The sequence below is a fragment of the Chelonia mydas genome, chromosome 3 (assembly GCF_015237465.2).
Source record: "Chelonia mydas isolate rCheMyd1 chromosome 3, rCheMyd1.pri.v2, whole genome shotgun sequence".
Lineage (NCBI taxonomy): Eukaryota > Metazoa > Chordata > Testudines > Cheloniidae > Chelonia > Chelonia mydas.
In genome coordinates, this window is record NC_057851.1 from 116,786,920 (window position 1) to 116,814,437 (window position 27,518).

Sequence of the window (27,518 nt, forward strand, 5' to 3'; positions counted from 1 at the left end):
GTTCTAACCATAGGAAAAATTTGTTTTTGTCAGTAAAGTAGGAAGATGTAACTGGAAGACACACAAGGAGCAGATATAGATTGGCAAGCAAGAAAAACAGCATGTCACTCCTAGGAGCTGGGGAAAGATTGGCTTGGCTCTAAGTGAATAAAGTAGAGGGCCATACAGAACTTCCTTTCCCCACATTAAATATAAAGCAATGACCTTGCTTGTCATTGTATCTCTGTTGCAGCAATAGAAGCTAATGACACTGCCAAATTTAGATCTGAAGTAAGCAAGAACAAATTCACCGAAGTCAGTTTTGTTGAGCTTGTGTACACCGGGTGTAAATTCAACCCACTCATCATTTGAAAGCAGCATCAGAAAACAGCTCTTTATATTCAAAAATGGGGCCTGGACGCGCCTACCGAATTGTCCTAAGCCCCCCATTTACAGAAGTCTGTAACTGGATTTAGAAACAGACAATGTAAATGGTATCTGGGGAGCCGCACTATCAGTTTAGAAAGCACAGAAGAGATGGAAAGAAGAGACATGGGCAGCTGACGATGAGCTGAGAGGTGGACGCAAACATCTTCTACACAAACTGCCATGGGCAGAAGATCGGCGATTCCTCTATCAGCTGTACTGGGTGAGTAATCTGTCTGAGAGATTTTATTACCTTGTATAGGCAGAACTGTTATTATTTATATTCTTAGTATTCATTATTTAGCAGGTAATCTTGTGTAACTGTTTTTGACTATGTATACATCTATGTGTGTACATAGAGAGAGAGACACAGAGCCAAAGAAATATTAAATTTAATCTCTGTTAGACAGTAACACAAGTAGGACTTTGCGTAGGTGCCCTTAAATCTTGCTGCTGACTGCATTTATTTTTATTTACTGCATCTATGATTTGCAGTGTTCCTTATATTTATATATTCCCACTTGTTCAGGCTTTAGCATGAGAGAGCTTTGAATTTCAAGTGGATTTAGGCACCTAACAAAAATCCCAGCCTTAACTATTAAATGTGTCTTTAAGAGTACCACTTGGGTGTGGTGTGGATGGATACCCATGTGAAAAACTGCAGACATATGCACTTTTGACTGCCTCGCCTGCTCTCTGCCAGCAGTCCATGTCCCTGCCACCCATTCTAACATCCCAAACTGTTAGCAGCTTCTAAAAATCACTGGCTGTTTATTTTAAATCAAGGCTGAACAAAAAGAATTCTCCTTCTTTCTCCTTATTACCCTGGCCTGAGACCCAGGATGGACAGTATTCAGTCTGGGATCAGTGACAGGTTTGAGGTTTGATATCTCACAATCCATAAAGGTCAGAAACAGGACCTTTATAACATTGGCAATGTGAGATTTGCAGTTTTCCAGTAGAGAGGCTTAGGCTATGTCTACACTCCACAGTTAACCCAGGCTCTTACCTGTGTTTTAGCCTTAGCTTGTTTACCATCCATGCAGAGAAGTCTCTGACCTGGGTTTGGAGGTGATTTAAGCCCAGGCTGGCTGGGTATAGGTAAGAGTCCGAGTTCTGCTTTAACTCAGACTGGAACCCACCCACTTTGCAGTGAAGAGGCAGACAAAATCATTCAAGTTCTGATAGTCTTCCAGTGCCCGTCCCACAATTCCCCCTTTCCTCCAGGGCAGATAAATTCTGCACAATTGACTAGGAAAGAATCCAGAGGAAGTAATAGGTAGGGCTTTGATGAGAGGATGCTCATACTTGGCCTACGCTATCCAAAGTCCCAGTCATCTAGGTGAACTGTGCAGTGTAGACATAGCCTAAGAGGCTTGCCCAAGGCCACACAGAAAGTCTGTGGCAGAGCAGAGAAATGAACTTGCACCTCCCAAGCACCAGGCTAGCACCCTGGGACATCCTTCCTCTCTGTCATAAGATGAAACCTTTAAAATCATGACATTATAATATATGGAAAAGCTATTTGGGATCATTTTAGAGGTTTCTAAACTCTTATTAGTTCGGACCCCCTCTTGTGTGAGGTTTGGGCAATTTGACTCTTGATAATGGAAACGCAGGTGGAAGTTTACAGTATAGTGTACCATACCTGTAAAATGTTCAGAAACTCTCTCAGGCCCCAACCCTGCAAACAGATGCATTAGCGCAGGCCTCTGTGCCTGTAAGGAATCCTACTGATGGGGCCTAAAACATATGTGTGATATACCACCTGATGGTCATGTTCTTAGTATTTGTTATTGGCACTCATGTAGGATGACCAGCATAGCCATTTTGTGGCTTTCTCACTGGTGAGAAGTGCAGCCAGACCAAATTCATGCTGAGAAAACCACTATGCTTCACCCGTAACATCAAGAATTCCCTCCCTATCTTTCTTTTCTGTTAGCTATTTTTACAAAAGAATTTTTGCTTGGCCATTTGTTCCTTTTCCATTGTTCATAGTGTGTCTTCATGCCAGGGGTGGGCAAACCTTTTGGCCCGAGGGCCACATCTGGGTATAGAAATTGTATAGTGGGCCATGAATGCTCACAAAATTGGGGCTGGGGTGTGGGAGGGGATGAGGGCTCTGGATGGGGGTGCAGGCTCTAGGGTGGGGCCAGAAATGAGGAGTTCAGGGTCCAGGAGGGGGCTCCGGGCTGGGGCAGAGGGTTAGAGTGCAGTGGGGTGCGTAGGAGCTGAAGGGGAAACATGTCACTGCTTCCTCGAGCCACGCAGAGCAGCCCCCAACCCTGCTCCCAGCTGGGGTGCCGGAGCGGGGCAAGCCCCATATCCCGCTCCCCAGTGGGAGCTTGAGGGCTGGATTAAAACAGCTGGTGGGCTGGATGTGGCCCGCGGGATGTAGTTTGCCCACCCCTGCTTCATGCTGTCATCGAACTGCTTTGTCTTCCAGTATTGGTAACTATTTTTGACTGTCATTATTTTTTTACAGCTGTTCTTTACAGGGACTGAGGTGGAGACAGATCTTATCTCTATTGTTTTTAGTATTATTACTGCTAACTCGGGCCAACTCCCTTTTAGGCACTTTTTTCATTATCTTTTCGTTTCCTTTTTGTGATTCAGTTTACTTTCGTTAAGATTTTTCCTGGGGTTATCTTACTTTCATTATGGCAGCAGGTGGTTTTGGTAGAGACCCACTTTAAGAAAAATCACGTGAGAGCCACTGACACTCTTCTTGGTGTGCTTCCCCCCCTATAGTTCTGAGTTCAATATGGAAATCCTTTTATATCTTCCCTGTTACCTTTGTCTCTTTTCCTTATTCTCCACCTCTGGCAATTCAAGATGAGTCTAATTTCTTAGGCAGCCTGGGTGTTTTATAGTGTCTATCCATGTTTATACAGTCCCCAGTACCAGAGCAGCTGAGCATCTTACAATCTTTTAATATGCTTATCCTCATATCAACTATGTGAGGTAGGAATTAGCCCTGTTTTACAGATGAGGAACTGAGGCACAGAGAGGCTAAGGAACTTGCCCAAGGTCATACAAGAGGTCTATGTCACAGTAAGGACTCAGGTCTTCCAAGTGCTAGGTTAGTGCTCTAACCACTAGACTGTTCTTCCTCTATAGTATGACTCTGCGATATAAGGACCTCTTTAAAGACAACAAGGCAGCTTTTTTGCATCTATTTTGACCATATCACTGATTGCATCTTGAAGACACATAATAATATCTCCATGAAAATAACTGAAGGCCAAATTCTAATTCCCTTTATATTAGGCAGTATCTTATTTCACAAGCAGACGCATTGACTTCAGTGGGACTGTTCATGGAGTAAGGCTGCCTTGAATCTCATCAAAGCTTTCAAAATCTGGCCCTAAAAATATTTCACAGTATTATTTTTAATAAAGGCATTGGCTGATTTTTCTCTGAAGTTTAAAGAACCTTTTAAATACTAATATTTCTTTCCTTTCCAGTGTCCAGTTTGCCAGAAGCTCTGGCCCACATTTCGTTCTTTGCAAAAGAGTCATTCTATCATCCATGGATCAACCCTAATCTATAGAGAGCCTTATTGTATGTTGCAGAAAAACCAGCTGTTCCTCTTTAAAAGTACAGCATGTCAAGCATGTCTCTGCCAATGCATCGGATTGGAAGTGTGAAAGAACAGGACACTTCCTGAATCCTGCAACATACACATGACATAGGTTGAGAAATATTAATCCCCACTTCAGAGTTTCGAGGATTTCTATGAGGAATAAATGTTTGCTTCTCTCTCCATAACGTTTCTGTAACCTCAGCTTGGCTGCCTAGTCCAACGTTTGACACGTGCAATAAAACAGCCTGCCCTGTCTGGGTGAACATCATCGAGACGAAAGCTCCTCCAAGGTGCCTATTTAACAGCTGCTACGTTACGTTTGAAGGAGGATAACCTGTTCCTATATAGCACTACCAACATGCCCCAAACTTTAGCTGCTGCTCTGTCCTGAATGTTTCCAAAGGGTGTTTTTGCACTGTCTATCTCCTCTGTCTGGGTCTTTAGTAGAACAGTTATTCTTCCAGAGCCTGATATTTTGTCACCATCAGTACTTGGCTTCCCAACAGATTTGGTCTGTAAGTGCCAGAAATGCCACCACATGTTATACTAATTATTTGGCAAAGTCTGTTAATATTTGGCAGAATACTTGCTTGTCCCAGCACAATTTATTGTCAACATTTCACTAGATTCAGCAACATTTAACAGAAAAGAGTTTGGCAGCCCAAGCCCTACATTTCCCAGACGACTCAGCCCTGGATGTGCCCAGACTCAGGGAAAAGGGAGTTGTTTTTTGTGTGTGTTGGCTGACTTGTGGTGAATGTGGAAAAATTCTAGTTAAGACAAGGAAGTTTGTAGTTCTCACTTGGTAGCAGGTCGAAGTAAACCATACTGGGGAGCTGAGGGAGCTACAGTCAACATAGGAGGAGCTAACTGAGGAACTACAATCAACATAAACATAAAACCACATAAAACAGAAAGTTGCAGGGGGATTTTGTTTGTTTTGCAACAACTATGCCATTTCTGTGCCACAGCTCTGCTGAGAAAATATAGCCCTGTAAACTGGAGAACTTGACGAAACACAAAAGAAAATACAATTTCTCCATATAATCAGACTATTGTCTTGACAAGAGGTAGTTACGCTGGGAAGCATTAAGGAGTGAAATCTGCACATTAACACGTTCAAAGCTTCGTGTATATCTGATACTCAATAATTTATCTGGCAGTATTCAAAAAGGAGTGTTTACATTATAACTAGTGATCAATACCAGCTGCCTATGTTGGGAAGATTCACTGTCTTCGTCCAAAGATGCACTGGGTCATATGCTAGCTTGGCAGTAGACATTCACTGCTTTGTATGATTGCCTGTCAGTCAGCTGCACAAGTTTACCATGAGAAAATGTCAGACATTTGCTTTGTTAAAGTCTGACAAGAATTAGCCAATTTCCTGTATTTTCAAAAAATTTTCTGGCACTAAAATTACTGCTGTATTATACCAGCTAGGGTTTGAGGGGTTTTTTTTGTCTGAAATGTAATAGCAAGAAATAGAAAACGAAGGTTTGTATGTTTGTTGTTCTCTAATAAAAAATAAATGAGACATGCTAATATGATTCAGATTTTATTTTTAATTCTTTAATACTGGAAATTGAAATTGTTCAACACACATCTTAATACCTTTACTATAACTAACATTTTCTATCTTATTAAGAGCTACAGTGGGAAGGTTACCTGTCTTTAGAAAGTATCCTGTACAGAACAATGTTAAAGTATGAAATGTGTCAAGTAGTTGGATACATTAATATAATTTATACTGGTGTGTGCAACTAGATTACATGAAGGATAGAGTGTGTTCATGTGTACGTGTATGTACAAGTATGTATGTACCTTTGTGCATGTGTTTTGTGTACACACATACACAATATCTTTAATATAGGTGCCTATAGTGTGTGTGTGTGTGTGTGTGTGTGTGTATATATATATATATATATATATATATATATATAATATATATAACCAGCCTTGCATAATTCTACTTGGACTGAGGTCTCTTGGTTTTGGGTTTCTTTGGGAAGGCAAATAATTTTCTTTTTTCATTGTCACCAAGCATCATGGTAAAGTATGGTCAAAGAGATTTTGTGCCTGAGCTGTTAAAATGTTATGGACAATGTAGCTGAGATCAGTAACCATCTATGGTAATCATTGGGGCCATTATAATTGGTGGCTCTGCCTATTAGAATCCATATAGTTTTGGATTGCGTCCTACAACCTATAGAGTAGAAGTGAGAGAAAAAGACTTCAAAAGGTTGACCCAAGCCTCCCAGAATTCAGATACGTATCTAAACCTTCTGAGGTCTTCCTCCTGCTCTTATTCATGTACTGTCCTACATCCCAACCACATCTTCCTCCCAAAGCCCAGCTCTTCATTTTTGATGGTCTCTAACATGGCCCTACCTTTAATGGAATCCATCAGGATTCTCCTATTTTCTCAGTACTGTTCTGGATGGCTAGTCTAGGTCTTGTGTGCTCTGGCTTCCCTGAGCCACAGGCACTGCAAAATACATTTCTCTGACTGCAAGGAAAGCCCCAAACTCACAAGTTAGCAATTGATCCAGGAGAGAATCCATGAATCTGCAGAGCTGCTGAAGTGACTTTTCAGGGAGGAAGGAAGTCTGTTATACACAGGGGTCAACATCCCAATTGTCTTGCATCTAAAACATTTTGAGCAGAAGTTCTCTGTCGTTCTTATTTTATCTGCACTGCTTCACCCATTCTTGCTTATAAATGTCATGGGTTTTTTGCCATGAAACCACAACAAGCTGTTACAGGGATGCTAAGCAAGGCATCCTTTGCTCCAAGAATCCTGTGGGTCCCCCAGGGCAGAATTCCTGGAGGATGCACTGCTGGGTATTTTGTACAGCAGCTCTGCAAGAAGCAGTATCATGCCTCCTGGCTAGCTTGTGCTACCACCCGTTCATCTACTCTAGATATTCATAGTGCACCTATTATCATGTGATCTAGAACCATTGCTGCTGTTGTCTCATTATTCTATGGATTAAATAGCTTTCAGCTTTTATTTTAAAATGTGTTCAGAGAGTAATTGAGGGAGGCACATATCATTTAATCATTGTGCTATCTTTTCTTCCTCCTTCGATAGATACGTTCTCAGGGCTGGATATGGATGTGACAGCAACTCCAGAGGCGTATGTGATCTATGACGAAGGTACTGGTTCATTAGGAAAGTCCTTTGCAAGTGCTGTGTGGTCTCCCCGCCCCCCTTTCAACATTGCACTGTAAAGAATAAATCTACGTCATGTTAGATGGGAACTTAGGCGGGGTATCACCAGGATCATGAGCTGGAGCCATGCCCCTTGGTTTCAAAGCAGCCCTGTGGTGGTTGTGAAAAATAGAGCCTTCGAAGGGGATTTAAAGTGGAAGTAACTCACAGCCAGAGCAGTGTAAAGGAAACATGGGCCCAGTATTCTCAAATCATTGAAGCATTTTCAGCAAATGTGACAATAGGTGTGTCTGCACTGCAGTGAAAGGTGTGATTGTAGCACATGCAGACATACGCAAGCTAACTTTTGTCTAGATAGCTCAAATAACAATAGGAGCAGAGCTGCAGCAGGATGACTAGTAGCACAAGCTGGAGGGCCCTGCCTGGGAACCTGGGTAGCCTCTGCTGCCTTGGCTTCACTGTTGTTGTAGCTACAGTCACACCTTGGATTCCAATGTAGACATACGGAATGTTTGAACAAAGGTGAACTCCAAAGTAGAGTGTCACAAATGGTCCAATTGAGAGCTGATTCTCTGTTACCCCAGTAATGTGCTTGAATGGATTACATTAATGTACATCAGTGGGGGATCAGGAGTAGTGGATCTCCATGCCACTCTGTCCCTGCCCCACCCTCCACCCAACTTTCCCTTACACCAGTGATGGAGCTGGCTTAGTAGGCACCAATGCTACCTCCTCCAGCATCATACCAATGGAGATTCCCCTTTGACTTTGTGCCACATAATATTGCATGTAAGCAGCACAATGTCAATTTAACAGACTGAAGAGAGTGGCCCAGAAAGAGCTTGAATTGCTGTTATTTTAGAATCTGCCTGCTTATAACTCAACTCGTGACCAAAAAAGACATTTTTCAAAGTGACACTTCTAAAGGACACTGCTTCAATCCTGCCCTTATCTTTCCTGTTACAGAATCCAGCCCTAACTAAAAATCAGCAAAGTTGCTGAGTAAATCTAAAATAGAAAATAAAGCTGCTCTGCGTGCACTAGGGGTTTAAGTGGGACTTCCAGGGTAAACTGGCCTTTTTCTGGCCCTCTGCACAGGGGTGTCTTTCACCCACCGAGCACAGAGAAACTATATCGTGAGAAACTGATAGATTCATCTGGTCAGATCTTCCACTGTGTTAGGGCCGTTTCATTTCATTCCAGTGGTGCAAGCTACACTAAAGCTCCCATCCCAGTCACAGAGGGATCCCTCCTGTGTAGGGAGGATCCTCAAGCAGTGGAGAGCTCCTGTAGTGAATTTCATGCCACCTCCTTCCTGCAGTTGGCATAGGGGGAAATGGCACAGGGCCAGGATTCTTTTGCTGTCAGTGTCCCCTGGCGGCCATTGGCAGTCAGTCTAAGCCTTTGGGTGGCTCTAACCTTCACCAGGTTACCAGACCAGAGGGAAGCCGTTCCAGGAGTGTAAAATAGATGGTGCAAAGGTGGCTGGATCTGGCCTCAGTTTCTGAGTGGGCTTATCCTTAGGTTTTCAGGGAATGAGTGTCAACTCAGAATCTTGCCATACGAATGTGTTTAGTTTATCATGGTAAATTTTACCTGATGAGTTTGCATGAGGGGTAAGTAGCAATGAATTCGGCTGGTGATCTTCTGGGTTTCCTTATTCCCTGCTCTTCACCCCTAGAAAACAACAGGATGACTACAGACCTCATGACTTTTAGAGCAGAAGGGAAAAAAATCCACTTCCTTGACCTAGACTTCCCACAATAACACCAACAAAAAAGTACAAAAATAACCAATTCCAATGGCTGCTCACTGGAGGGGATAGCAACCGAGAGAGAGATTGATGTATATGATTTATAATTTGCGGTCATTCTGATAGCATGGCAAAGACGGTTATATAAGAACCATGATGAGTGGATTAGACTAGATCAGACCTTTCTGAAAAGCAAGCACAGCTCTCTGTGAATAAGACCCTTGATGCCAAATAAGTACAGTGAGTCAGCCTTCTCTTTGAATTTCTATCAGTTTGGATTTCAAATTAAAGATTTTTGTTTTCCTATCTACTTGATTTTTTATTTTCTGATGTCTCCCCACACTTCTTTTTGCAAAAGTATTATTTTCCCCATGAACTGGTGCATATGTTTTTTTTGTATCTGACACGTATGCGTATCTCCCGTTGCATGTCCCACTCTGTTTAATATCATTAGGCATTCCATTAAAGTCAGTGGCAGTTTTGCTGTTAACTTTAATGGGAGCGGATTGGGTTCTGTGAACAACTTGTATGTATTACCAATAAACACATATTTTAAAATATGCATGTTAATTGCTTGAGAGAACAGATTCGCTTCTTCCCTCTTAGTTCCTTATAAACTTAAATCCCCTCTTGCACTATTATTTTTATAGTTAGTAAAGTGAACTGAAGAATATGGAGGCTTTCCTCATCCTTATTTTGGTGCAAAGACTGTCTTTGTTTTGTTTAGTTTGCTGTAAGCCCTGGGAAGAAGAGCAAAGCATGCTCTCCTCTGACTTAAAAATCAGTAAGGAGTGTGTGAACCCCGTGATGTGAAGTCTGCTGGTGAATGTTGCTTTAGTTTTATCATCATAGTTTGTAATGAGGGAAACTACGAGTTCCCTGTCGAGTTTAAGCAAGTTTAACATGGAACAAGCTAATGTTGTCAACTCTTCTTTGTGTCTTCTGAAGACTATGAGTTTTTTGAGAGCACTTTGCCTCCAACCACCACCGTGATCACTACTACTGCTACTACTACTACAGAAGCAGTGCCTGAGACAGACTATCCAGAGATCAGTGTTGCCGGCTCCGATCCTGTGTCAGAATTTGACTTAGCTGGGAAGAAACGATTTACCGGTGAGCCCAGTACTTGTTATGCTTTTGCTAAATAATAAGGTAAATAGTCCATGTTCTAGCTGCATCATTCCTTCTGGTGAGAAGACTGCACAAAATCTGGCTAATGAGTCACAACTCTTCTTGATACTGTACAGTGCTTTGAGAGATCATCACAAGATAAACATGAGTAGCAGCACTTGGAGCTGTATCTTGATCTCAGACACAGACTAAACCAGTTTAGTTAAACCAGAGCAAAGCCCTTGTAGACACTTTTTTATTTCAGTTTAAGAGGGCTGTATTTCAATATAGCTTAAATTTGTTTCCAATTGATTTAACCAAAATAAGGCCAGGTCTACACTAAAAAGTTAATGTCACCCCAGCTATGTCACTCAGGGGTGTGAAAAATCCACACCTCTGAGTGACATAGTTAAATTAACCTAAGCCCTGGGATAGACAGTGCTAGGTCATTGGTTCTTCTGTTAACCTAGCTACCACCTCTTGAGGAGGAGGATTAACTACAGTGATGGGAGAACCATCACTGTGCTGCTGTAATGGTTTAAGTGTAGACATACCCTAAGAATGTCTACTCTGGGATTTGCTCCACTTAAGCTAAATCAGTTTAAATTCAAAGCTTTAGTAAAACTTGTGCAGCTCGCCTTGTAGACAAGCCCTCTGATGGGAAACCAGGGCACAGTTCTCTTCTGTTACAGCAGTGGAACTCCATTGATACCAGTGGCATTGTAACTGATGTATCTCAGAGGAGAATTTGTCCTGCTGGGATATTTCATTTGGAATGTATAGTACAGGAGAATAGGTAAATGGAACAAAGTCTTAAATTGGAACCCTTTTGATAACTATGAGTGCTAATATGTTTTATATGTTCATAAACATCTTGCTTTATTTTGTAATTGTAGAAAGAAACAATAGGAGATGGAGCTGAGCCAAAAAGTTTGGATCTGCATGCACAGGCCAGATCCTCAGCTGGTGTAAATCAGCAGAGCTTCATTGACTTTGCTGTAACCATTGTTATTTATACCAGCTAAGGATGCTGTTCTGAGACCTCATCGAAGTCTTGGGGGTACATTGTCAGGGCGTTTCAAGGGCCAGAGAGCACTGCATTCCAGCAATCCTCCTTTGATATGGCAGCTCCTACGGGACTGTTAAAGGCTGGCAGAACTTGCTCTGAGGGTCAGTTCAGCTGCAGGACTGGGAGAGCAGGAAAGGTGGCTTAGAGCCACCTTTGATTCATGCCATCCCCCCAACATACTCACCAACTGTGTGGAGTTCTGCTCTGGAGCAGCTGAGGCTTGAGCTCTTGTTTACCATGGTTTGGGGAGTAAAATACTTCTCACATAAACCAAAACTTTTTCAAATGAGTCTTCAACTCCTCCCTGTCAAAACCTGACAGGATGGTCCTGTTCTTTCAGCGATCATGCGTCCCGGTCTGTTTAGATTAGAAAGCTTGTGATGGCTAAAATGAAGTTGATTACGAGCTCTGGGCAGACTCCCTGTGTGGTGGGAAATCCAATAAGATAAACTAAGAACATTTTTTTATGAACACTTCAGGTCACTAGGAGGGAAAATATTATCCTCCCAGGGAACTGTATTATTGTAACTAAATAAACATTTCCAAAGGCGAACATTAGAACTCAAACTGTTTCTTTAAATGTTAAAATGACTGTGGACATTGTGCCTCTGGTTCCATGCCCCCTATAGCCTTCAGGTGTGACACCGCAGGTGAGCCCTTCTTTAGTTTCCCTTGATCTGGATATAGATAAGTCTAAACCAGACTTCTGTGCATGAAAGAACACCCGCTTCAGAGGGTTTCATTTATTAACAACAAAGATTAGCATAAGCATAAGCAAGACCTCATTCAGGTGCCCACCAGGAAAGCTGCAGTTTCAGGGTCAGTTCAACTAACTTCTTGCTCCTTTAGCCACGGGACACTCTAGACCAAGCCCATCCTCTGGAGCCAGGGCTTCTAAGTTGGAGCTGCTCCCTTCCCTTTGGAGAGCAGCCTGCCATTCCTTCTTTCAGGATAGCTCTGTTTTCTTCACCTCGAGAACAGTCTCTGGTTCCTTCTCTCAGCTTACTCTAGTATCCTTCACCCAAGGAACTATCTCTGTCTCTCTGGAGACCTCTCAGTTCCTTCTCCTAGGCTACACTTGTTCCTTCCCAGGGAAGGCTGTCCCTCCCTTCGGAGGCACCTTTCTCCTGGGAGTACTCTCCCTGGTTCTTTGAACTCAGGCAGCCCTGTGGTAAGGTTGCAGGTGCTCTGCTACTAATTGACCATTAAACAGCCACCTCGGGCAACTGGTTAGTCCCAGGAGGGTCTTCAGAGGGCCGTCATGGGCAGGCTAGGCCCTGATTCCTCTTGACGGTCCAATTGCCCCTATTACAAGGACCTTTAATGCAATAAAATTACCATTTCGACATTTCATGAAGTAAGTACAGTTCTTGTCACTATAAAGCATAAGTGTAAAAGTTACCAGTTACTAAACTGATACCTGTACATTTCCATACTCCAGGAAACTTGGGAATTAGGGGTTGATTTTAATATGAGCAACTGGTTCTTAGTGTTAAATAACCATAGTTGGAGAGAACCATACTACATTGGTTTCACTGCTAAATATCAGTAATTTGTTTCCATGATCTTTAGCACCTCTCCCTAATGGACCTCACTACCACATAGAGACAAGTAACTGCTTACACTAGTACTAAGGTGTCCAGTTCCAAAGCAAGGGCTCTGCCATGAGCTAAAAGGACTAAAACTCTGTTACTTAAACTACATTCATTAGCTAGTGTGATGGTACGTCCCATTTTGGCCAGGACAGTCTCTTTTTTAAGCCCTGTCCCGGACAGCCCAACTTTTTTGGCAAAACTGGGCATTTGTCCCGTTTGCTCTTACCAGCTGATCATCAGTTGGCAAGAGCAAATGGGACAAAAGGCGCAGTTTTCAAACTGTGGGGTGTGGAGGAACATTCGGGGGGGGTGCCTAGTGATGCCAGGCAGCTTGGGCCGGTCCTGCTCAGTGTCCTGTTTTTGCTTTAGGGAAATATGGTCACCCTATCACTAGAAGAACAAGAACCTTTCTTTTACTTTCTGCATTCCTTAGGCAAAACCTGGTTGTGGGTAGGTAGGAAAGGGAGGAGGATAAAGAGAGGCCATCCATGCAAGAGACAACTAGAATGGGGCTGGCTGCACCTCCAGGGCCAGCTCCTCAGCTGGTATAATTTGGTGTAGTCCCACTGAAGTCAATGGGGCTATGCTGATTTATACCAGTTGAGGATCTGGCCCTCAAAATGCAAGGGGGAGGTAGGGGCAGCTTTAACAGGGATTCAAGGGTTCAGTTGCACTGACAGAAATTATGAAATTGAGGGTGCAAAGACACGCTGTTGGGGGAGAAGCTACATTCACTTCTTTGCACAAACTGTCTGTGGCTCCATAGCCTGGGTCCGGCATCATAGCGATGCTGCTCCCAGCCACATCACTGCACAATGTTGTCAGAAAGAAGAACAGGAGTACTTGTGGCATCTTAGAAACTAAAAAGAAAAGGAGTACTTGTGGCACCTTAGAGACTAACCAATTTATTTGAGCATAAACTTTCGTAGGCTACAGCCCACTTCATCAGATGCACAGAATGGAACATGTAGTAAGAAGATATATATATATATATACACACATACAGAGAACATGAAAAGGTGGAGTAAGAGGCTAATTAATTAAGATGAGCTATTATCAGCAGGAGAGAAAAAAACTTTTGTAGTGATAATCAAGATGGCCCATCTAGACAGTTGACAAGAAGGTGTGAGGATACTTAACATGGGGAAATAGATTCAATATGTGTAATGACCCAGCCACTCCCAGTCTCTATTCAAACCCAAGTTAATGGTATCTAGTTTGCATATTAATTCAAACTCAGCAGTTTCTCTGCTACAGAAGCCCGAAAGGCAAAATCTGCCAGAGGGAGCAGTGAAGGGGTAATACCCCTGTGTGTGCCTGTCTCTAGGCAACAAGGATATGGGGGCATGGTGCTGGACTCATGGGTGGGCCTCTCCCTGCTCTGAGCAGCCAGGTCCAGATGCTGAGCCACTTCCCCCCTGGTGGGGTCTCTCTTGCTGCCAAGAGTGCACGCATTGAATCAGAAGGCTACATCTGCTACCGGGGGAAAGGGACTATCTAGGCAGGCAGAGGAGTTCCAGATCTAAAGTGGGCAGGTTGTGACATGGAAAGGACCCTGCCTCTACACTGTGGGCCCTTCTACACCCACCCCTCTCCCCACCCACAACTTTGGCTCCCAAAGACAGGTCGTAACTCTTAATTTTAGAGCAACAACATTGGGTTAATCAAGAGTTGCCATCCTGATCCTTTATAACACAGACTGAAATGCACCAGACATGGTTATTCCCCAACTATTGAAAGCCTTAGAGTAACGTAATTGCCACTGAATATTTGTCATGCTTACAGTTTCCATGGTGCTTTATTTATATGAAGAGCAATAGCACTCCAAGAAGTTTCCAGACAGTTTACAGATTTGAAAGCATCAGTGAAATGGTAGGAAAATATACAAGATTTACAAGCTGGAAGGTCAGGAAATGAATGTCTAATTTATTTTATTTTAAAAAATAAAATATAGCCATTTCTGCGAGTGCCCCCTGTTTTGGCCGCCTGTAAGGAATATAAAAAGAAAATTAACCTTGTGCTTTTCTCTACAGGAAATTGTCCTTAGCTGTAGTAATCTGCCTGTCTGTACAGACTGTTAAATAAATGCTGCTTATCACTGTCTCTTCCAGCTCCTTATGTGAGTTATCTCAATAAAGATCCTGCTGCCCCCTGCTCCTTGACAGAGATGTTGGAGCACTTCCAAGTGGAAAGCCTGGATGAAATCATACCGTATAATCTAAAAGGAGGAGAGCTGCATCCCCAGACTGTCCCTCACAATATCACAGTGGTGGCAATGGAAGGCTGCCACTCCTTTGTCATTGTGGACTGGGCCAAACCCCGACAAGGAGACTTGATAACAGGTATGGTAACAGAACTTTCCAGCCTTGGCTGTCACCCTGGGAATTTTGTTGTCCTGGTTGGGGTTCAGGAAACTATGCAGAAGCCAAATGGGAAGGTTTTTACCTTAATGTGAGCTAATTATTATTGATAATTTTTCAACAAAGTTAACTCTCCATTACCATACAGCTCCCCGAGAAGAAGGTATTAATTGCCTTCTAGTCAGTGAGAAAGAGCTTCTATGTCATCTGTCAACACTGTACCAATGCCACTGATAAGCATAGATTAGTCCTGGTCTTCTAAAGGGCTTCACCTTGGCTCTGTTTTTGTGCGTGCAGTTTTGAAGTGCAAATACTTGTGGGCTTATTTTGTAGCACGTAGCCTCTAACACTCAGATTGGCAGAAGCACTCAAGGGGTTAGAAGTCTTCAGACCTATAAAATTTCCCTCCCCTGCAGTTATTTGCATCAGCAATATGGGAAGCCACATTTCAAAATCAGGTTTCAGAGTAGCAGCCGTGTTAGTCTGTATCCGCAAAAAGAAAAGGAGGACTTGTGGCACCTTAGAGACTAACCAATTTATTTGAGCATAAGCTTTCGTGAGCTACAGCTCACTGCATCGGCATCCGATGAAGTGAGCTGTAGCTCACGAAAGCTTATGCTCAAATAAATTGGTTAGTCTCTAAGGTGCCACAAGTACTCCTTTTCTTATTTCAAAATCAGTCTCTTTATTTTCTAACACCGCTCTCTTCTAAATCTCTGAAATCAATAGTCACTCTCTCAAGAAAATTAAATGGGTGGTGAGGGCAGAGGAGGGAAGAGAGGATGGAATGTTATGGAAAATACAGAACTGTTTTTCTTGTGGTTTGCAGATATTGCATGCCACAATAGCAATATTAATGATACAGGCCAGAATAAAACTGTTTCTGCATACAAAGAAATATTGTGGAGCTTTGTAGCTGAGTGAAAAGAGAAATTTAAGCTTTTTATATAAATAAAAAGAGTTAAACTGAAATGGAGCTGGTTAACTCCTGTGGAACACGTAACCCAAACTATGTTAACTTTATTATAGTTAAAGTTTGTTCAAATGCCAATCTGACATGCTGCGGTTGGCGGTTAAACAAATACGTTAAACTGGATCTTTTTCACTGTCTTTAGAGCACATTATAGCAAAAAGAAATGTAAATTTGAAATACAAATCTCTAACCTTGCTAAAAAAATTAGTGAGATATGTAAACAACAGAAGTATTTGGAGATGATGCAAAACCCAACTCGACAGCAGGTCAGATGATTTGGAGTCAGAAACTGACAGTGCTGTTGTACTGGTTTTTACATTGCTGCTGTTGTTGCTGAATCTTGACCCACTCTTTTGCTGGCAGCCCCTCCACAGAGGGGCCAAGAAGTGAATGGTCACGAAAACTATGCTAGCCTTATATTGCTGATACGCAGTGGTGGGGGAAGGCAGGGAAGCTTCCACTGGCAGTGCTGTGCCTGGTCAGTGGATAAATAAAGGATTTCATTTTTCAGTGTTATCTGCACACTGGTCACTTAAAAAATCACCCACAATGTCACTAATTATGTTAATTTCAGAGCAATATGTCACATAAGTAATGTTTGACCATGTCCGATGCATCTTTTTGGCTTTCTTGTGTTTCATGAAGCACTTTCATCTTGGCACCTTTCTCTGAGACGCAGTACTTGTGGCACCTTAGAGACTAACAAATTTATTTGAGCATAAGCTTTCGTGAGCTACAGCTCACTTCATCGGATGCATGTAGTGGAAAATACAGTGGGGAGATTTTATATACACAGAGACCATGAAACAATGTGTGTTACCATACACACTGTAACCAGAGTGATCACTTAAGGTGAGCTATTACTAGCAGGAGAGAGAGAGAGAGAGAGAGAGAAAAACCTTTTGTAGTGATAGTCAAGGTGGGCCATTTCCAGCAGTTGACAAGAACGTCTGAGGAACTGTGTGTGTGGTGGGTGGAATAAACGTGGGGAAATAGTTTTACTTTGTGTAATGACCCATCCACTCCCAGTCTTTATTCAAGCCTAATGTAATGGTGTCCAGTTTGCACATTCATTCCAATTCAGCAGTCTCTCGTTGGAGTCTGTTTTCGAAGTTTTTTTGTTGAAGAATTGCCACTTTTCGGTCTGTAATCGATTGACCAGAGAGAGTGAAGTGTTCTCCAATTGGTTTTTGAATGTTCTAATTCTTGACATCTGATTTGTGTCCATTGATTCTTTTATGTAGAGACTGTCCAGTTTGACCAATATACATGGCAGAGGGGCATTGCTGGCACATGATGGCATATATCACATTGGTAGATGCGCAGGTGAATGAGCCTCTGATAGTGTGGCTGATGTGATGAGGCCCTATGATGGTGTCCCCTGAATAGATATGTGGACACAGTTGACAATGTATCTTTCTTTTCACTCTTCTCACAGCCATGCTTCAGATTGTTCATTTCTGTAATATAGCTTGTCATAATGTCTTGGTCTGGCACTCTGAGATTGTTAAAGGCACACTTCAAAGGACTTCGAAATAATCAAGCTTATGCTCCCTTTCCCCTCTTTTTGTGATGAATAGAGAGGGCTTGAAAGGTTTTTCTGGGTTTTGCCCATGAATTTTTGCTGCATATTTTTTAACCAACCTCTTTCGTTTGGGACAGAATGAAAAACACATTTTTCTTTATGCCTAAGGAAATTTACTCAAGGTGGGGGTGGGGGGAAGAAATTCTAGTTGTTCAAAATCTTTGCTCATGGTCCCAAAGTTACTAGTCATATTTTTTAATTTGTTACCCAATTAACAAGACCACATAGGCACTCGCTTTTCCTTTTATTTCTCCTTCAGCTGGGAATTGACTGAGCTAGTTTGGTAGAGGATTGATTTTTCCCTCTCTCACCCCAGCTTGATCAAAATTTCAAGAGAACCCACAGGTGTGCTGGCTTGAAGCCAGAGAGAAAACTATGTAATACCGATGCAGAACAGAATGTAAACCGTGTTCAAGGTTGATTAATGTAGCTTGAGTCAATGGAAAGAGAAAGTGGATCTGTGTCACTTTTAAACTGAAAATGTCACTGTCAGAAATGGACATGCTGAGTGCTTCTCAGACACTTTGCACCTGTTGGTAGCCTGGAACTTGAGTCTGAGGTTGACTGGTACCTATGAATTGCAGATCGACTTTAAGGAATGTTGCTTCTCAATATGTGTACAGTATGATATCTACGTATAGTATACTCCCATTTATCTGAAACCTTATTAACTGAACCCCTTCCTTGCCGCCTCTGTATTTCATGCTGGGAGACAAAGAAGGGATTCAGATAATGTGGAGGTTAGCATGATAGAGCAGAGACCAGGAGGAGGAGGAGGATGGTGTCACCAACCTGCAGCAGCGCAAGGAGCCCTCTTCAGTTCTGCTGTCACTGGAATGAGTGAGCAGGGCAGAGCAGAGATCCCCAACCAGGACTGCCAGGAAGAGGAGGACGAGCCCTCAGCCGCAGGGGAGGCCGCCCAGCTGCTGAATGCCTGAATGGCCCCTGCTGTCTTGATTATCCAAAGTCCGTGTCCCCCATGCAGTTCGGATAATCAGGAATATACTGGATTGGCTAATGGGAATGTCTGGAAATGTGCGTGACTTTAGGCTGGGATTTTCACAGGAGCCCAGGGGAGTTAGGTGTCTGATTCCCATTTAAATTCAATGGGAGTAGAGCCCCTGACTCCCCGAGGCTTCTTTGAAAATGGCAGACTTGAAGAGGACATTGTGGACTTGATTGTATTGCTCCTCTTTTACACAGTATGTAACTCCATTGATTTCAAGAGAGTCACACCAGCATGAAACTGGAGTCATGCCAAGGAGAATCAGGCTCAGCAGCTGACACTGCCAGAGTTGAATTATTCCATTTCTGCTGTTTTTCTTAGTTTTTTGTTTCTGTTTAAAAGCCTGACACACATTAAATACCAACGCAGGATCTTTACCAATGTTGGAAACTGTTCTTTTTCAAATATAGGGCAAAATCCTATTGTCTGATCTGCACGCTGGATCTCTATGGCTTATATTTGCACTTGATCCTCATGCAAAACTCATTGACCTCAATGGGATTTCCATGCAGTGTTCTAATGCAGAATGTTCAGGCTGCCCATTACAGAGCTGAGATTAACATTTGCTCCAGAATGAGTGAGCATGAAGCATATAACACTATTACCTTGTAGAGTGAGTAATAAGTGTGCTCTTGCTCCCATTAATGTTAATGGGAGTTTTACTATTGACATCTGGGGAAATAATAGTGGGGAAACAGATTGGTCTCCCTCTGTATAAAAGGTTTTCACTGTAATGTAATTACCAGCAAGATGTTGGAGTTATACCAAGACTGAGTTAGACACCTCAGGGCAAATGTGCTAGATCCACTGAAGTTAGTGAAGTTATAAAAATTTACACCAGCTGAGGATCTTCCTCCTCATTTTAAAATGCAACACATTTTAAAGTAAAATAGTGGAGGAAGAAGTTTCAGCCTCACCTTCTCCATTATTTCATACTAGTCAATTTGTGTCACAATTGAAGTGTCATTTAAACATAATGGGTCCAGTTCATCCCTGGTTTAACTCCACTGACTTCAACGTAGTTACACCAAAGATGAAAGTGGCCTAATGCAAGCTCCGGCTCTGAAAAGAAATAACCAATTGCCTTGGAAAAGTCAACAATTTTCTAATTTAAAATAGCACTTTTAAAGAATGCAGATACATAGAGGGACCGAGAGAATAAAGGGTAGGTTTTGTATAAAGCAGTGCCGTAGAAAGCCCTGATGTCTTTGCTCTTTGACGCTTAGAATTCGTCAAAGTAGTTAAGCCTCAAGGTATCATTGACTGAAACATAGAACTCTCATTGGCTGATCTGCTTTTCTCTCTTCCATTTGCAGGTTACTTGGTTTACAGTGCATCTTATGATGACTTTATAAGGAACAAGTGGTCAACCAGGACTGCAGGGGCTACTCATTTACCTATTGAGAACCTGAAGCCAAATACAAGGTAACAATTTGGTCTATTCTTTTTGAACACTGTTGTTAATTTAAAACAGTTTTCCCTAGTTGTTAGTCATTTTGATGGTCTTAGTAGAATTGCACAAATCTGTCAGCAAATCTAGACCAAACAGAACTAATCAAATCAAATTTTAGAAATCATGCATCTACTTATAAGTACATAAGACATCACATTGTCCATGTGTGGATGAGCAATACATATTAACTATACTGATATGCTGATCTATATCAGCATAAAAAGACTTGGCCCAGAAATGAATGTGCAAGCTATATACATAATCCAAGCAGCCTGTTCAGGAAAAAAATAAAATAATGAAAGATAGGAGCCTTGCTTGCATCATGCTACACATTGGCTCTATCAGATAAATGGGAGAAGTGAATTACAAAGTCAAGGGCACCTATGCAAGCTTCAGAATATACATGTGAAATATGGTAGGGTTGTGGGTGAGTGTATATTTCCGCCTTATTCACTCCTGGCTGCAGTTCAAGGGTTTGTGGTAATCTATAAATGGGAGGGATTTGCAAAAATACCTAAGGGTGCTAGACGCCCAGCTTCCACTGAAGCTCACTGGGAGTTGAACATCCAACTCCCTTAGGAAGTTTTGAAAATCTCACCCTATGTGATTGGGATTTCATTACCTGAAAGACCATCTCTCTGTTTGAGGTGCTTGAGTTCATAGGCCCCAGGTGTAGCCATCTGGGGGCTTGTGGCAGGGTGTTCAACTCTAGAATTCACTTTCCCTGTCTGTTCACAGTACAAGGCCCATATGTTTTCTCTAAGTAGTGACTTTTCTTGAGATGAAATGGTGCAACGGTAACGGCACCAGACTTAAGGTTGTGTTACAGAGTTCATTTTAACAGGAACATTAAACCTGTATTTTGTAAAGATCTCGTTGAAAGGGCAAAAACCAAAGCATAGACTGTAAAGACGGAGCACTATTTGAACATTTCACGGCTTGAAAAAAAATGAATTGATATAGAGAAAATACTAAGCATTCAGAATTACCTACACTGACAGTTTTCCAGTGGCTAGTCTCACTTACTTTGTATCCCTGAAACACCCTGGGACTTGTCCTTTGGCCACATTGTTGCTCTCTGTGTGCTGATTTCTAGAGTATCGGTTAGGGCCGGTATACACTTAAAAGTTAGGGTGACCTAGGTACGTTTCTAAGTGCTGTTTAAAATATCATGCCCTGAATGCCATGGTTGGGTCAACCAGCCCCCAGGTTTAGCTGCAGCTAAGTTGACAGAAGAATTCTTCCATTGACCTAGCTACCACCTCTCAAAGAGGTGGATCAACTGCATCCAATGGAAAAAAACCTCTTCTGTTGATATGGAAAGTGTCTACAATGCTACGGCAACGAAGCCACAGTGCTGCACTGTGCCACTGAAGTGCTTGTCGTGTAGACGGAGCCTTATACATCAGTAGTGTTGGTCTATAGTGCATTTTATAACATTGTAGCCATAATGGAAAAGATGTGTTCCCACGCAATCCCACTGAATTTGGTGACAAATCTGTAATGGCACAAATATCATTACTCTCTCCGGGGTTGAGCAGACAGGGGATGGGGAGAGAAGGAGTTAGTAATGACTCTCTCATCAAATGCCTTTGTAGTCCAAGGAAAAGTTTTCTGAGCTGTGAAAGAGGAGGCCAGGCATTCAGTTGTCGCCTCTTCTAACTGCTGTTTTAATTCACTGCCTTTATTAATGACTAAGACCAGGAACCCCAACCTAGGAGACCGTTAATGAAGAGCTGTTGAACACTCTCCATCCCCATCCATTATCTGAAATAAGTTGTCAGATTTAGTTATGAGTTTATGCGAGGTCACTGGAGGTCTCTAACTCAACACCTCCAGATTGTATTGACTGCATCACACTGCCTTTCAGAATGATGAAACCAGTTTTGATTATCCTATTTTTAACCACTATAAACCACACTCCTCTCCCAGCACTAGGAATAGACGGCAGGATTTCTGATCACCGGTATTCTACTGCTGATTAGAAAATAGTGTGTAATCCACTTGGGAAAGTGTGTGTCAAGTCCTACTCCAGCTACTGCTCTACTAAAGGGCTAACAATTATTCCTCTAGCTAAACTAGGAAGTGTCTAAACTAGTAATCTAAAATTCATGGGATTCACATCCTGCTCGTAATCTATGTTGGAGGCATGGTATGGTTGTATGTGATTCAAGCAGCAAGAAGACCTCTTTAAAACAGATTTTATATTACGATCATCTGTAAATTGAATCAACAAAATACACATTTCAGTCCCTTTACTTGAGTAACCGACTAGTCAGTGTTCATTATGCAACCCCCACTGAGCCTCATCCATACAGGATGTAAATCTGTGACAGCTCTCAATTTGAGAGCCTGCCTCTTTAGCACAAGCAGGAAAGAGTGATGCTTTAAGTTCTCGAGGACAATGGTTCAATCTCTGGTGTTGGTCAAGATGGTGGTGGTTATACAGGTAAGTGCCTTAGTTTGGGATCTTTGTAGGTTTAGAGGTATGCTTCATACAGGAAAGGATGGGAGTCTCAGAAGAAAGGGGGGTGCAATAGGCAGGCTTGCTGGTGTAACACAGAGATGCACACCCCGCGGCTGCAGCTGCTCCTGGCTGTATCCAATTGTCAGAAGTCCATGAAAGGCTACAGAGTGTTCTGGGAAGTGAGTGATGACACACTCCTTCATGGAGGTTCCCTCCGGCTGCCAGGTTATGTCGTCACTGCTCAGCGTGGAGTGCTGCTCTTGGTGCACTTACTGTCAGTAACTTTTAAACAAAGCTAAACTATTGTAGACATAAAGAACATCCCAGCCTCCCACGCTCTTCAGAGGGGTCAGTGTCATCAGGAGCCGCTTCAGTAGCACAGTTTCTCCCTCTGATTCCCAGGCCGGTACAGCTTTCTGGGGAGTTATCCACTGAAGTTCTCCAACCCTGCACAAAGAACCTAGGAAATCAGCAAACAAAAACTTCACTTGGCAGCAATGAAGGTTGCAGAAGCACACACCATCCACCCAAACCCTTAAAAGAATGCAGATAAGACATTAATGGGAACGACTTGTGCATTCCTTTCCACCTTCGTATTGCCTGCAATACTGTTGATGACCCACGCTGTAAGGCACTCACTTCCATCTCCCAAGGCACCAAAAAGCAATATATACCCCATCTTCATAAACCTGAGCTCTAACGCAAAACATTAATAGTGACAAGGCAGCATTACTTCCCACATGCATGGCCAGATGTGCCGATCTGTTGAGAGACTAGATATAAAAAGTCGGTGAGGTGACTGTTAAGGTTTTAGAGCAGTGGTTCCCAAACTTTAACAACCCACATACCCCTTTCACGAAAATATCAAATCTCGTGAACCCCCTCCTAAAAATGAATATTTCCAGGGATTTTCTCCCTTACCTGAGCATAAATTATAGAAGCTATGATCTTGGAAACAATTTGTTTTTTTATGACATGCTTATCACACACTATTTACTATTACATTATTATTTATCATTACATTATTAATTTTATTACATTATGAAAGTGGCAACATTCTTCCAAGATTTCACTTTTGTAGCTCATATCACTTCGATTAAGCCTCCTACATGTTTCATCAAGGAGTACCAGACATGAAACAGCATGAAGGTATTTAAGAAGCCAACTCAAATAAAGAGTTCTTCGCACAAGCATTCGGATCTTGAGAAATCCAGCCTAACAACGCACGACTACAACAAAGCTTAAACTTGTTCTGCCAGGAAGTCATGGTCACAGGGCTCAGGCTGCCGGGCCCCGGCGCCCGGGGTCCCTAGGGACAGCTCTGTCTGCCATTACAGAATTTTTTTCTGAGAGCCCCCTGATACATTTTGTGAACCCCCAAGAGTTCATGAACCCCAGTTTGAGAACCACTGTTTTAGAGGGAGATGAGGCACACATTATGTCAGTGGGTTTCACAGCTGTTTGCTAGACAGAAGTGGAAAATTGAGGCTAAGGAGTCCTGGGTTCTCGTCCAAGGTTCTGAGGGATGTGTACTCTAGTGGTTACAGACCCTTCTGCCCTGACCCCTGTCAACCCAGACCCCTTCTGCTTCTAGCTCCTCAAGCCTGTCCTTTTCCCAGTCCCCACTACCATCTTCGCTCAGCTCCCAGTCTCCAGTCTCCCCACCTTCAGCTCCACATTCTAGTCCCCTCCCAGTTCTTTGTCCCAGTACCCCTCTTCCTTCCCACTTGTCTCCATATCCCAGACCTAGTCCTCCAACTTCCTCTGGCTCCTCATTTCATTATGCCCTTACCCTGGCCCCTTGTCCCAGTCTCCCCACTCTCTACCCTGCAGGCCTATCTCCTCACCCCTCTACATTCAAGTCAAGCTGCTTCCTTCTCCTCCACCTCCACACTGCCTGGGCACCAGCAGGGTGAACCCTGAAATCACCAGAGAGACCATTTTCCTGCTCTAAGTTCCAGTGGCCAGCATCAGAGTGGCTCCTGGATGTCAAGAGCAGCCATTGCAAGGAGAATTTTGCTGAGCTGCTGAAGCTCTGAGCTGGAGCATGCTCTGTATAGATGGAATCTTCAGTGAAGTTAGCTTCCACGTTCTAACACGTCTTTATTGAGCAAGTGTGAACTGAGATCTTCAGAAGCTCATCCCGTGGCCACATTTGGACCGTTTTTCACAAGAACAATAAAAGTCACATCCTAGACACCAGGGCAAGTTCCCTGCCAAATTTCAAGTGCCTGTTGCAATAGCTTGAGGTTCTAGAGATTCTCAGTGAAACAGTTCTACGGATTTTTAACCTAAGCAAAACAGTGTATATTTCTGTAACCCTGTTCTGAGACTTGGCCTCCATTATGCACTTTGCAGAGGAACTTTGTTTTAACAGATGCATCTAGCATCTGTGGGCACAGCAAGTGGATCCTTTTCTATACAAAAAATTGTCTGCCTCAGCCAATATCATTTACATACTCCAAATTCACAAACTGAATTGACTATGTATTTTCTGTCTTAAAAATATTTCCATAACCGCTGTGTGGGAAGTATCTAATTGAGAAAACATGAACTGGAGGAAGAAATTAGACTGGAACCAGTGTGTTCACAATAGTGTGCGCATTTTATGAGAAATCTCTGATTAAGTAAGATTTACTGTACACCAATGTTGATATCGGTGTTCAGCATTCCATATGAGAGGCTGTCCTGTTGTTCAAACTACGGCCTGTACAGCATATGAATCCTGGATCAGCTTCAGACCAAGATTTAAAGCTGTTGTCACAGCCTGGGTAGCATGGTTGGGAGAACCTCAAACAGCTCAAAATTCTACAGTATCTTAGAAATTTTCAACTTGTTCTAATGTTTTACAAAACAAAAAACCCAAAATATAACCAGCTTTTCTAATGAAGGGCCTGATTCAATGTCCATTGAGGTCAACAGGAGCTTCTCCAATAGAAAAACTCCCATCATCTTCAGTGAGTGCCGGATCAGGCTCCGTGTGACATGAATGAATAAATCTTAAAACTATCTCAGAGGCTCAGCCCACCTGTCTTGACAGCTCCTCTACCCTCGGACTGCCCATCAGCCTTTCACTAAGGATGCTGGGACACGTCAGTTTTTAGCAGAGTGCTCTCCGCTCCAACTCCCTTTCCGCACTAAAGTACTTTTCTCTGCCTCTGTGACATCTTGCTCAGTGCACCTAGAACTATGAGCCGCTGTGTTACCGCTCTGCCATGGCAAGAGTGAGCTTTGCCGCAGCTAAGCTATGTGTCAGCTCCCAGACACACCAGCTTGTCTGCCTTGCCAGCAAATTCTTCAGGACTCTGCCAGTTCAAACCTTGCCTTGCAGGTAATGATCAGTGAACCTCAACTCCTGAGTTCCCAAGGGGTGTCCTTTTCAGTATCCAGTCCCTCTTACTGGACACTCACAGAAGTTAGTAAGTTTGCTACCTCCAAAGACACAGAGCACATAGCAGCCTGTTGGCTTTGCTGAAGACTGTCACTTATTTCAATATAACATCAGTGAGATAATTTTGTAATAAAACAAGAAATAAGTTTAAGTGCTTTCAAGTGAGAGTGAAAGAGATATGAAAGGGTACAAACAAAACATACTTTCTAATGACTGCAACTTAACTTTAGTAAGTTACAGTCTTTGTCTGAACAGGTTTCTCACCTACAGGCAGTTCCCAGAGACTTCAGTCCCCGGGGTCGAAGGATCCACCTTTCTCAGATTTCAAGTGCTCTGTCTTCTTGGGTCCCTTGAGTGATGGATGACAAAATGGCTTTGTTTCTGCTTCTTTTCCCCAAGGTTCATTGTCTCTGTTTCTAGAGCCAGTGAGGCTTCCTGGGGGTACAGCTTTCATCCCTCATGGCGTGATCATTAAGTGGATGTCTCCCCCACTTGCTAGTTTGATGGCTTTGTTTACCTTGTACGTAAATCTACTTCCATTGTTTCTGGCCTCACCTTGCTCAATTTACATTGGAAACAGGCAAGCAGGTGAAACAACATTCCTTTGTCTAGGACAGACTGGGCTTATCACTGCATGCCAAACACCTTTTGAGATCGTACATATCTCACACGACAATGTTAATGACCAGCATGTTACCAGTTTGCATATGACACCTTACATGACACCTTTTAGATACAAGTTATGACAACAGTGAGTTGGAGCAATGTCAGACCTGATGTGAATTATGATATGCCTCTATCAGTTGGCATTGAGGGGCTCCCAGGGTCACAGCCTCCAGGTCCTCTATCACCTCCCCTTGTTCCTCTTTTTCCTCAAGGCCCATCTTTCTGATCCCAGACCCCCTGTTTACTAATTCCAGCCCTTATTCATACTTCGTCTTTCCTAGGAGGAGCTCAAAGCACTTTACAAACATAAATTAAGCCTCACCACCTATGAGGCAGCTAAATATTATCCTCATTTTATGGATGGGTAAACCTAGCCACAGAGGGTTAGATTCACAAAGAATCTAATTTTTAGGGGCCTACAAAACCCCTGGGATTCACAAAGCCTGAGTTCGGCACCTAGGCTCCCAATCCCTATACTATGAATGGGGGAAGAGAGACACCTGAGAGTGGGATTCACAGAAGCCAGCACGCTTGGAGGCTCCTTGCCTAAACTAGCCAATGGAAGTTGCCAAGCCAAGGGTGTGTGCTAAGCCCTGCCTCTCTCAGAGATAGGGTGGCAGCTCCCCCTGCTTGGGATTCTCAGAAACAAATGCTCTCTTGGGAACTGGCACCCATACTGTATTTATAGGAGACAGGGTGGGAGGAAGGTGAGAAGATGAAGAAAACTTGCCTCATAGCTTTTTAGCCAAGTGGTTAGGGTACTCACCTGGGAGATGTGAGAACCCCCTGCCCCAGTTCAAGTCCCCTGTCTGCCTGAGGGGGAGAAGAGATTTGAACAGGACTCTGCCACCTCTCAAATGAGTCTCTAGCCAGCAGGCTATAGGGTATTCTGATGTGGGGCTCCCTCAGACTCTCTTGCTGAAGCTG

General features: G+C 42.9%; 1 protein-coding gene across 1 annotated transcript in view; it reads left to right on the top strand.

The window, feature by feature from the left end:
• Positions 1 to 27,518, top strand: part of FNDC1 (fibronectin type III domain containing 1) — a 126,621-nt gene that overhangs the window by 77,563 nt on the left and 21,540 nt on the right. Inside the window, exons 12-15 of the mRNA XM_027821578.3 lie at positions 7,083 to 7,148; positions 9,865 to 10,029; positions 14,802 to 15,032; positions 19,931 to 20,039. Of these exons, the coding sequence (XP_027677379.2) occupies positions 7,083 to 7,148; positions 9,865 to 10,029; positions 14,802 to 15,032; positions 19,931 to 20,039 (571 nt within the window). The remainder of the gene's footprint in view (positions 1 to 7,082; positions 7,149 to 9,864; positions 10,030 to 14,801; positions 15,033 to 19,930; positions 20,040 to 27,518) is intronic.